The 12,357-nt window shown below is 38.5% G+C and overlaps 1 protein-coding gene across 16 annotated transcripts in view; it reads left to right on the forward strand.

The window, feature by feature from the left end:
* Window positions 1–12,357, forward strand: part of LOC126457647 (uncharacterized) — a 118,008-nt gene that overhangs the window by 91,342 nt on the left and 14,309 nt on the right. For 15 of the 16 annotated variants that reach the window (XM_050094130.1, XM_050094133.1, XM_050094127.1 and 12 more), the window contains one exon: window positions 6,715–6,948. The exons of the other annotated variant lie outside the window; for it this stretch is intronic. In XM_050094130.1, the coding sequence (XP_049950087.1) occupies window positions 6,715–6,948 (234 nt within the window). The remainder of the gene's footprint in view (window positions 1–6,714; window positions 6,949–12,357) is intronic. 16 annotated transcript variants of the gene reach the window in all.

The raw sequence follows: 12,357 nt of genomic DNA on the forward strand, positions 1-12,357 counted from the left end.
AGAAAGGTTTAGGTGTTTGTTTTTCCCGTGCACTGTTCGGGAGTGGAATGGTAGAGAGATAGTATGATTGTGGTTCAATGAACCCTCTGCCAAGCACTTAAATGTGAATCTCAGAGTAATCATGTAGATGTAGATATAGAAAGATTGTCATTTTGCTGGCTGGTCAAGAAAATTGTGGTATTATAAAATGTTGACAGTATGCCTATCCTAATCAATTTATGTCAACACACATGGAAATAGAAAGCTGCAGAGTGCTGAGAGCCAGACAGTTTGGAGAACTTTATAGTGCCAGTCTCTCTCATTGTAGTGTTCAGCAGCACTTCAGTTTATTGCTATCAACACCATCATCATTTAAGACTGATTATGCCTTTCAGTGTTCAGTCTGGAGCATAGCCCCCCTTATAAATTTCCTCCATGATCCCCTATTCACTGCTAACATTGGTGCCTCTTCTGATGTTAAACCTATTACTTCAAAATCATTCTTAACCGAATCCAGGTACCTTCTCCTTGGTCTGCTCCGTCTCCTCCTACCCTCTACTGCTGAACTCATGAGTCTCTTGGGTAACCTTGCTTCTCCCATGCGTGTAACATGTCCCCTCCATCTAAGCCTGTTCGCCCTGACTGCTACATCTATAGAGTTCATTCCCAGTTTTTCTTTGATTTCCTCATTGTGGACACCCTCCTGCCATTGTTCCCATCTACTAGTACCTGCAATCATCCTAGCTACTTTCATATCCGTAACCTCAACCTTGTTGATAAGGTAACCTGAATCCACCCAGCTTTCGCTCCCATACAACAAAGTTGGTCGAAATATTGAACGGTGCACAGATAACTTAGTCTTGGTACTGACTTCCTTCTTGCAGAAGAGAGTAGATCGTAGCTGAGCACTCACTGCATTAGCTTTGCTACACCTCGCTTCCAGTTCTTTCACTATGTTGCCATCCTGTGAGAATATGCATCCTAAGTACTTGAAACCGTCCACCTGTTCTAACTTTGTTCCTCCTATTTGGCACTCAATCCATTTATATCTCTTTCCCACTGACATTACTTTTGTTTTGGAGATGCTACCCAGCCAGTCTGTTGTTTCCAACATATGATCCATAAATAATATGAACAACAGTGGAGACAGGTTGCAGCCTTGTCTTACCCCTGAAACTACTCTGAACCATTAACTCAATTTACTGTCAACTCTAACTGCTGCCTGACTATCCATGTAAAGACCTTTAATTGCTTGCAAAAGTTTGCCTCCTATTCCATAATCTCATAGAACAGACAATAACTTCCTCCTAGGAACCCGGTCGTATGCCTTTTCTAGATCTATAAAGCATAGATACAATTCCCTGTTCCACTCATAACACTTCTCCATTATTTGCCGTAAGCTAAAGATCTGGTCCTGACAACCTCTAAGAGGCCTAAACCCACACTGATTTTCATCCAATTGGTCCTCAACTAGTACTCGCACTTTCCTTTCAACAATACCTGAGGAGATTTTACCCACAACACTGATTAAAGAGATACCTCTGTAGTTGTTACAATCTTTTCTGTTTCCATGTTTAAAGATTTGGTGTGATTACTGCTTTTGTCCAGTCTGATGGAACCTGTCCCGACTCTCAGGCCATTTCAATTATCCTGTGTAGCCATTTAAGACCTGACATTCCACTGTATTTGATGAGTTCCGACTTAATTTCATCCACCCCAGCTGCTTTATTGCACTGCAATCTATTGACCATTTTCTCCACTTCCTCAAATGTGATCCTATTTCCATCATTACTATCCCATTCTACCTCGAAATCTGAAACATTACTGATCGCATTTTCACCTACATTGAGCAACTCTTCAAAATATTCCCTCCATCTGCCCAAGGCATCCACAGGATTCACCAGCAGTTTTCCTGACCTGTCCAAAAGACTTGTCATTTCCTTCTTACCTCCCTTTCGAAGACTGCTAATTACACTCCAGAATGGTTTTCCAGCAGCTTGACCCATAGTCTCCAACCTGTTTCCAAAGTCTTCCCAAGATTTCTTCTTGGACACTGCAATTATCTGTTTGGCTTTGTTTCTTTCTTCAACATAACTTTCTCTGTCTACCTGAGTTCTAGTATGTAGCCATTTTTGATACGCCTTCTTTTTTCTTTTACAGGCTGCCTTGACTGTGTCATACCACCAAGCTGTTTGCTTCATCCTACTTTTACACACTACTGTTCCAAGACATTCTTTAGCCACTTCTAGTACTGTGTCCCTGTACCTTGTCCATTCCTTTTCCAATGACTGCAATTGACTACATTCAACTAACTGGTACCTTTCTGAGATCACTGTTATGTACTTGTGCCTAATTTCCTTATCCTGAAGTTTCTCCACTCTTATCTTCCTACATATGGACCTGACCTCCTGCACTTTTGGCCTCACAATCCCAATTTCACTGCAGATTAAATAATGATCAGTGTCATCAAAGAATCCCCTGAATACACGTGTGTCCCTCACAGCCTTCCTGAATGCCCAATCTGTTGTTATATAGTCAATGACAGATCTGGTTCCCCTGCTTTCCCAAAAATACCGGTGAATGTTCTTATGTTTAAAAAAGGAGTTTGTGATAACTAAGCTCATACTGGCACAGAAATCCAAGAGTTGTTTCCCGTTCCTGTTGGCCTCCATATCCTCTCCAAATTTACCCGTAACCTTTTCATACCCTTCTGTTCAATTTCCAATCCTGGCGTTAAAATCACCCATGAGCAGAACACTGTCCTTGTCCTTTACTCTAACAACTACATCACTGAGTGCCTCATAAAAACTATCCATCTTATCTTGATCTGTCCCTTCACAATGCGAATATACTGACACAATCCTAATTTTCTTGCTAGACACTGTCAAAGCTATCCACATCAGTCGTTCGTTTACATACCTTATTGCAACTACGCTGGGTTCCACTTCTTTCCTGATGTAAAGCCCTACACCTCATTGTGCTATTCCTGCTTTGACTCCTGACAGTTAGACCTTGTATTCTCCCACTTCCTCTTCTTTCTCACCCCTTACCCGAATGTCACTAACAGCTAAAACGTCCAGTCCCATCTTACTTCCAGCCTCTGCCATCTCTACCTTCTTCCCAGAGTAGCCCCCATTGATATTAATAGCTCCCCATCTCATTACCCTTTGTTTGCCAAGTATCTTAGGAGTCCCTGGTTTGTCAGTTAGAGGTGGGACTCCGTCACCTCCAAAGGTCCGAGGCATTTTGCTCTGATTGTTGCCAGTATCATATTTAAAGTACCAGGGAAGCAGGTTGCTAGCCTTACTTGCCCCGAGTCCCATTGGGTTTTACCCTTAACGGCTGAGGGACTAACCGGTGGATTTGGTAGTCTTTGCCGTATGAGCACAAAGGTGACCACAACTCAGAATATGTCTGAGATGCCCAGCCTTATTCCAAAGTAACTGGTATCCCGACTTTCGGGACCACTTACTTGGCCACCCATACGTTGCCTGTGGTTCATGAACTAGGACATGACTACTGGAACCCACACCATGAACCATGAACCACTGTACAGTAAAATAGTATTCTGTCACACTATACACCAGCCCTAATGGTGCCTCACATAGGTCCTGTGCATTGCTTCCCTTATCTCATCTGTGGGCCTTTTAAAGATGTCCACCCTAATCTGTACTTTTCCTATATGACTAATTGATAGTTGGAAATATGGCAGTGTCTGCATCAGGTGATGCCTGAATATTTTGAGCATTATATGTATCTCTCTCCAATACAGGTTTGACTAGTTATAGTATTGATAAAATGATGTGAAAAATGGAAACAAGAGGCTTCTATGTTTGAAAGATCTGATCAAAGGAATGATGTGATTTGGGCAAGCCTTACTGCTAGTTTGCTTTCAAATTTTTTGTTTACTTCTCTTAAAAGTGATGGCCGTATTGCCAGTAAACTGAAATTTCATGTACTTCATGTGATTGTGTTCAACAGATGGCCAGTTTTACTGTTTTGTTGGTATCAACACTACTGGGCTGCAGAGAAAAAGAGTATTCCATCACACTGTACACCAGCCCTATTGATGCATGGTTTTGGTTGTCTTTTTGTCATATTTTTTTTCTTTCTGGGAACTGCGAAGTTGCATGAAGACATGGTAAAAAGGCAAACAGTTATTTCTCGCAAATTGCTCATTGTGTTTGCAACAGTGTTAAAAAGACATTGTCAACTCTGAAGATTTCCAACATTTTGTTTATTACTCTTGCAGTTAATCACACTGAATGGGTCAGAGTACCACGTGTCCTCTTTGTTTGCTTTCAGATTTGCCAAGTTGTGTTGATAATACTTATGACTCTCATGGGATCTGCTATAATGTCACATAATATTCATTTTTTCCTCTAGTATGTAAAACCTATTACTTATGTCTATTCATAACGTAACTGCCCCTTTCATAAATTTAGGGTGCCTAGCAAGTTTAACTGCACCAACAATTTGCATTATGCTGGAATTGAGCAACAATTTAAGACATTTACAGTCCCAGTTAGGAACGAATCTAACACATCGTCCTATAGGTATTAAGGATTTGGTTCTTATGTGAACAATATTCAGGAAGATCTTATAGGAGGTAGCCCCACCTGGCGAGTCCTGGGGTAATAAAACAAAAAGATGTTAAAGTGCTCCCTGTTTGCTACAGCTGATCTGCTCTTCCATTAGATGCTGTCTTTCAGAGCCAAGACTTTAATGACATTGATCAACTAGGAGTAGTGAAAGTGTTACAGTCCCTGCATTAGCGAGCTGTGGTTTTGATGTAACCTCGCACCACTGGACCATACCTTATCAGGTAACACATGGAATATGATCCACTGATAGAAATTGTAGGCCTATGCATTGTTCAGCTGTCAATAGATATTTCATTTGTGAGGTGAAGTGACTGGGATGTGGAGGTCAATGATGTAAGTATGAGCCTATGTCAGTGTTCACTTATACCGTTTATATTATTGCTAACAAGATTCACAGTTCTAATAGTATACCTCTAACATGGTCTTTATCCTCAAATATTGTATTCTTTCTTGTGGGAAGCTGTAGAACACAACGCACTTTTGATTTTAATCACTAGTTGGTTTATTTTCCAGATAACCTGAACATGCATTGTTTAGAAATGATGATTCCTGTATACCCATCTCCCCTCTTTTCCATATAAAGCAACCATATATTTAAAAATATGAAAGATCTTTGGCAGCCATATTGCAAGTAGATATTTATCCTCATGACATTCATTCATCATGTTCCGTAGATTTCATTTGGAAACAGAAGCTTTAGGGATTTGGGAATGAGTCAAGGATAATAGATTCATTTCACACTGTTCTTTTCTGTGTATCCTTTATCTAATGTATCTTGTGTTCAAGGAGGGACCATTAACCAAATTCTTCATGCACATTGTTATGTATAATTTAATTACAGGAACTAAACTGCAATTGTGTTAAAAGCAAATTTTGGTTGAATTATTATCTTCCTTATTTTGATTTTCAGTATTTGCCCATACAAAAGTGGATTGTGAGTTTACCTTTTTCAGTATCACAACAATTTACACCACTCTTTAGACCTAATTTCTAATGTACTGGTATAGAATATTTTCTCAAAAGAACAAAGGTATTGGAGATATTTGAGGTGTATGTAATAACAACATTAACCCACCATTTACAATAGAGCTCTTCTCATTTGACATGTACAAACCTGTGTTCTTTGCCCACAGGTAACACCAGTGTTTAGCTGGACTTCAGTAGTTTATTTTTTGCCAGTCACTGAACTTGTTCAAGATAAACAATAGCATGGTGACAAAAAGTCAGGTTTGACATTCTTTATTAATGCTGCAGTTTACTGCTTCCTTTTAAGCACATCAAAAAGGTTCTTTGCTTATTCTTGATCCACAAGCGTCAAACCTTGAGCAAGAGAAGTAGTAGTTTTGCTGAGACTGTATGTTATTAGAATGAGCTGTTTTATTCATCACTACTGTCTGATTTCAAACTAGCAGTCAACTGTAAATGTACATATGGTTATACATGTGCTCTAGCAGATTATACATGTTGTCAGAGTGCTTTGTATGATCCGTGAATAGCATATGTATGAGCATAAGTACATGTTCACATGAAAATGACTGTTAATTTGAAATTAGCCCATAGTAGTGAATAAAAGATCTTCTTCAAATAATATACTGTCTTAGCAGGATCACAACTTAGTGTAATACCAATCTGTGGTAAACACACAGTAAGTATTTGCTTTGTGAATGGATGAAAGTAGTAGTTAATAAATGGTGATGAAATTTGTTTTATTTATTTCTCTGTGATGACTGCTCTGCTTTAACAGCTAGCAAAACTGACACACAAAAAGCATAAAATATGGAGCCAGTCACAATGAAAATTCATCGCTACTTTCTCTTCCTTTTGTGCACTTTTTTTTTTTTTTTTTTTTTTTTTGAACATGGGTTTTTGAGAAAAAATGAACTTCTGTTCACTTTTCCCTTCAATCTTTACCTTTTGTTATTTTTGCCTTTTTTTCCTAAGAAAGGACTCACATTGTTAATGGCATGGATTTACAGTCTTTAATTTGTATATTGGTTCCTCTAGTGTCTGGTAAGTAGGAATTTTTAGTTTTCATTCTTGTCTTTTCTGTTATGATAAAATTCCTTAGCTATCCAGATAACAAAAATAGCTCATTTTAGGATGTAGTTGACAGTATTTGTATCCTGTTAAGATTGCAGGAACTAGGGCTGGCACCATGTCAGGGCCTAGGAGATGCTGGTCTCGCAGAATGTTTGGTACCACTGACAAGTTTGAGTGCTCTGGAACTGGCAGACCCTTCACAGCTTACTCGTAATGGGCTGCTACACTTCCTCAGTTTTTCCACATACTTGGAGAATCTTACTGCTCTTAAACTGGCATGGTGTGAAGCTCTCACTGATGCTGGGTTAGAAATCATTGCAAAAAGGTATGATTTTCTGCTGACACATTATGACTTTTATTCTCCTCCAGTTCCAGTTAGACTTTTATCTTGCCTCTTCCCTTTCAGTTTTTTCTCCCTCGCATCTTCCATCATATTACTTTTCAGCTATCACTCATCATTTTATCATATATCTTCTGTATCTTCCATCTCATATCCTTTTCCTCTGCATGTTAATGTACACCTTGTCTCCTTTGCCATCAGTTCTTCTTGAATAATCACGTACTGCTGTACTGAGACCTCACTTCCTTCGCTCTACCCTCAATGGTTTCTCTATAGTAATTAAAAGTGATGACGGTCTCTTTGAGTATATCAATTTTTATGGCAAAAGAATTAATGAGAAGACCAGAGTTTCTTTTAGTCTTCAGGCATTATATTTACTGATATTAGATTTCTGTTGAGAGGTGAGTAGTCTTTTCATCATTTCTGTTGTTATTTATTTTGCTGCCTGGATCTTTGCACTGCTATTATCTAGTTAATATTTGTTATATGTATAATCTGTTTCTTTTATTAGCATGTTCATGTTCACATTGTCTTTGATAGGTGCCAACAATATCGGCACTGCAGTAACTTTTATCATTTAAATGAAAATGACTTACAGATACCTCATACTGCGTGAGGCTCCATATGTGAAGTTACCAGGCATCCAGATGGATAATAAAGTGAGGTGGCACTAGCACATAAATAACTTAAGCATGAAGCTCAATTCAGCTTGCTTTGTGCTTAGAAATCTCTCTTGATGTGTTGATTTGCAGATGGCATTGACAGCATATTTTGCATACCACCACTCCCAAGAACCAGCTGCAATGGAAAACTGTCCTCATCATTCAGTATCATCCTGGACTACAACAGTTGAACCATATGCTTCACAAGGATTTTAACTGTTTTATCATTGTGACAGGAAATGAGAAACATCCTAGCTGCAATTTCACTCACTCCTCACAAGGTGGTATTCTACCATCCACCCAGTCTATACAATATCCTGGTACATCTTTTAGTCGCAGCCACTCCCAACTCTGTGCCACATGGGTCATGTCCCTGTGGAAGACCCAGGTGCAAGACATCCTCCCACCACACCCTTATCCAGTCCTGTCACACACTTATCCTACCCATCAGAGGTGATGAGGCCACTCGAAAAAGCAGATATGTCAAATACCAGCTCTGCTGAAAGTTCTACATGGCATTTTATGTGGCCATGGCCACTGGGCAGTTGTCAACTCAAATGAATGGCCACCACCAACTGTGGCCAAGAACAACGTTGACCATTCAGTGCTGGAACACATTGCTGGGTACAACATGCTTGATTTCAATGGCAATGTGTCACATTCCTACATTCTTGATTTCAGTGGTAATGTGTTGCATTCCTATCCCTCCAACATTCCAGATCTATGCACCTGTTGCCCCACTCCCAGCCATCAGCCACCTTTCCCCATCCCACCTGACACAAACCCTCACTCCTGTCAAGCTGCAGAACTCCAGTCCCAGCACAGTGTATTCAGCTGGTACAATGTAGCCTTCCACACATGTGTGTTTTCTTCTGGAAGCTACCAAAGTTTTCAATCCTGTTGGCTTCTCAGTGTCTCTACTATTTAGTGACTTTACTCCTTAATTATCGGGCTGGTGCATAAGTTTGTTGAGTATTTCCACATGTTTAATAAACACAAAAGATAGATAACAGAGACTTCAGTCATAAATAATAATCTCCTTCCCTATTTACAACAGTCTGTCAGAGCTTGGGGTACTTTTCGGTTCCGTGGCTGTAGATATCCTGTACTTTTGAGGCGAAGAACACATTGAGCCATAATTGGAGCACATATTCATCTAGAAAGGAAGTTTTTTGAAGGTTGTTGGATACAGAGTGAAAAAGCTGAAAATCTGAGGGTGCAAGATCATTTGAATAAGACTGCTGTGGAGTGACTTCTCAACCCAACTACTGTCTAATGTTCTTTATCATTCTAGCAGAATGTAGCTGGATGTTATCATAGAGTAGCATCACTTCATGGAGTGTTCCTCATCATTGTTCTTGGAATGAATCTGCAAGGTGCCTTAGTTGTTGACGATAAATGTCAGCAGTGATGGTTATACCTCGAAGAAGCAATTAGTAGTACACCAAACTGTCACTTATCCACCAGATGCATAACATTGTCTTTTGTGGATGTCTGCAGGTGATTGTAAGGGGAGTTGCTGCTTTGTTTGGGCTCAACCACTCCTTTGTGTTCTTTATGTTAGCATAAAGACACCATTTCTCATCACAAATAACAATAGACGACAGGAATGGTGAGAGTTGTTCATGAGCCAATTTATGACAAGCAAGCAGAATGCACTTATGATTAGTGCTGATTTTTGTGAGTTTAACTTAGAGCATGTGGTACCCACACACCTGATTTTTGAACCTTCCCCATAGCATGCAGAAGTTACACGATGGTGGAATGATCACAGTTCATCACATTTGCCAGTTCTCAAGTACACTGACATGGATCATTGTGGATTAATGTGTTTAAATGATCTTCATCAAACCCCGAAGCTCTTCCTGTATGCGGAGAGTCACTAATGTCAAAACAAGAAAACCATTTTCTTGTCATGCTATGTCCATGGCATTATCTCCATACACTGAGCAAATTTTTCTGGCTGCTTCAGTGTCTGTCACCCCTCTATTGAACTCAGACAGGAGAATATGTCAGAAATCTTCTGATTTCTCCATTGGGCATGCCATTTTGTTTTGTCTACAGCTCCACTCGTTGTCTCCATATGACAAAATGACAGTATGTAAACTTTAATAGCAACAGTGAATTACAAATAAAAAATGGTAATTGACAAAAAGCCTATAGCAACCAGAATACTAGCATGCAAAACAAAAATGCTATGAACTTATTCACCAACGTAAAATTAAAATACACTAAAATACAAAGTAATCCTTTGCTTTCAAGTCATCAGTAATCTTAAAGTGTGGCAATTGATGGACTACAGCCTCCATGCTTAAAAGCCAGAAAACTATTTGTTGACAGTTTTCGTATCACTGAAGAATAACAAAAACAGTGAGGAGTGTGGTTATTAGTATGTATCAACAACTTTCCCTGTATAAAAGAAAAGGCCCGAGCTTTGACTTGCACCAGAAAATATGGACTAGTTTTGACAGGACAAAAACAAACTGTGTCAGATGTGAGACTCATTTCATCGATGGGTAAAGGCAGCTTCATTAGACAGTCAGTATGTTACCAGTGGACACAACATACACTCATTAAAGTAGAAAGCCCTTTATGGTCATATCCTGGTTGGTGATCAGACTTCTGTGACCCAAGAAGCAACTGAATATGTACAATTTCTGTTTGTTTGTGACCCATGAGATTAATATACTTTTGTTTTTATATGGACTTACATACTTTGTTTTTGATTATTCGCCATATCTTATATAGGGTAGAAGGATAAAAGTACAAATTTTTTATTTTACTAAAAATTTCATAAAAAACTTGCAGCAATATTATATTAGTTACACATGCAACAGCTAGATATCTTTGTAACAAATGTGCAGAAGTTTGTCATCCAAGTGCTATGAGAGGTGCTATAAAAGTTTTCTTAAAAAATGATTTTGCATACTCTTACTCCCAATTGAGGAAAATAATCTATTATAAATAAATTCATGGAGAAACAAATTAAGAACTTTTTATTTTTCAGTGATTCAAAAAGCAAATATTTTATGATCGGAGAGTAAGGCTGAAGAAATGTTTATCAAGGGAAACACAGTTCTTCATCCAATGAAAAAGTTATCATGAAATGGCCAAAGTGCTGACTTCCTTTGGCATTTTAAGACATTTTCTTAAGGCAGCCTTTGAAAACACAGTAGCTTTGGATGCTAGCCATATTGAGCTCCCATTTCAAAAGGCTAAGAGCTTGATGCTAGAGTGGCTCTGTTAATGGCTGTGAAAGTTGATGTTCTCAGTTGGTTTCTGGAAAAAAATGTCTTGTGGAAGATGTGATTATATTCGAAGAGTGCCTGAAAGGTAGATACGTTTGAAAACATGACCACCCTGTGAAAGAAAAAATATAGAAAAGAAAAATTAAGTTCTCTAATGTGGATGATTAGGCACTTTAGATAAATAAATACCAACAAAGAATGCTAGAATACATGAGAGGAGACTACACTAGTCCAAGTACAGGTTATGGCATAAAAGTTCACAAATAGTTTCTTGATGGGGTAAAAGTAACTCCTACGAACTTTTACCTTGTTATACCTGTATACTTTTACCCCATTCTGCCATTTTCTTTTTCAATGAAAAAGTTATCATGAAATGGCCAAAGTGCTGACTTCCTTTGGCATTTTAAGACATTTTCTTAAGGCAGCCTTTGAAAACACAGTAGCTTTGGATGCTAGTCATATTGAGCTCCCATTTCAAAAGGCTAAGAGCTTGATGCTAGAGTGGCTCTGAGGAGATGAAGTGTGCACTGCCTGGTGGGAATATGGTGAACTTCTGCTTTGGGGACCAGAAAACTTGATTTGTACGTTTGCCCTACAAGTACTTTTACCCCCACATACCCTGTGTGATCATATATGGTTTTCAATGTCACAGCTAAATTCATGAAGATCAAGGTGAATATTGGAATCTGATAGCTGCCAGTCCCAATACTGATATAACAACGAATATAATCAGTTATTGACAATGTAATGTAAACAGATAAATAAAAAATATTTACAAGCTTTCGCAGTTACTTGCTCTGAAAGCATGTAAAAGTTAAACCTTTTTGTGTGTATGTTCTCCTGCTGCTCCTTGGTGAGTAGATTTTTTTTTACATATCCATTTACATTACTGTTCCAATACTGAGTTTATCTAATTCGTAGATAGATTGAGGTTCGCCTAATATTCAATGAAAACTATAGACAAATTTTACATAGAAAACATACAAAAGTGACTTACTGTATTTTCTCCATCCGTAAGTGTCCAAATACGACGATCTTCGAGACCAGAACTGAGGAGATGAAGTGTGCACTGCCTGGTGGGAATATGGTGAACTTCTGCTTTGGGGACCAGAAAACTTGATTTGTACGTTTGCCCTACAAGTACTTTTACCCCCACATACCCTGTGTGATCATATATGGTTTTCAATGTCACACACTAAATAAATAAATGTTTGAGTTAATACAGTGTGAATGAATGGATTAACAGATTGTTTTCACAGTAATATCTTACTGAAATCTGAACAGTGTCACGATGTACTGTGTAAACAAGAAGATAAGACCAATTACATATCTGATATGATTGGAAATAAATGAGAAAGATGATAGAAATAGTAGTAACTTGATGAAATATGGTGATGTAAACTGAAAGATAAATAAGCATTTTCCATTAAAAAAGCAACCAAGACTGTAGTTAGAACAGGGCAGATAGCAGCAGTAAATCCTTT

This window comes from Schistocerca serialis, chromosome 2, assembly GCF_023864345.2.
Source record: "Schistocerca serialis cubense isolate TAMUIC-IGC-003099 chromosome 2, iqSchSeri2.2, whole genome shotgun sequence".
In the NCBI taxonomy this organism is placed as follows: domain Eukaryota; kingdom Metazoa; phylum Arthropoda; class Insecta; order Orthoptera; family Acrididae; genus Schistocerca; species Schistocerca serialis.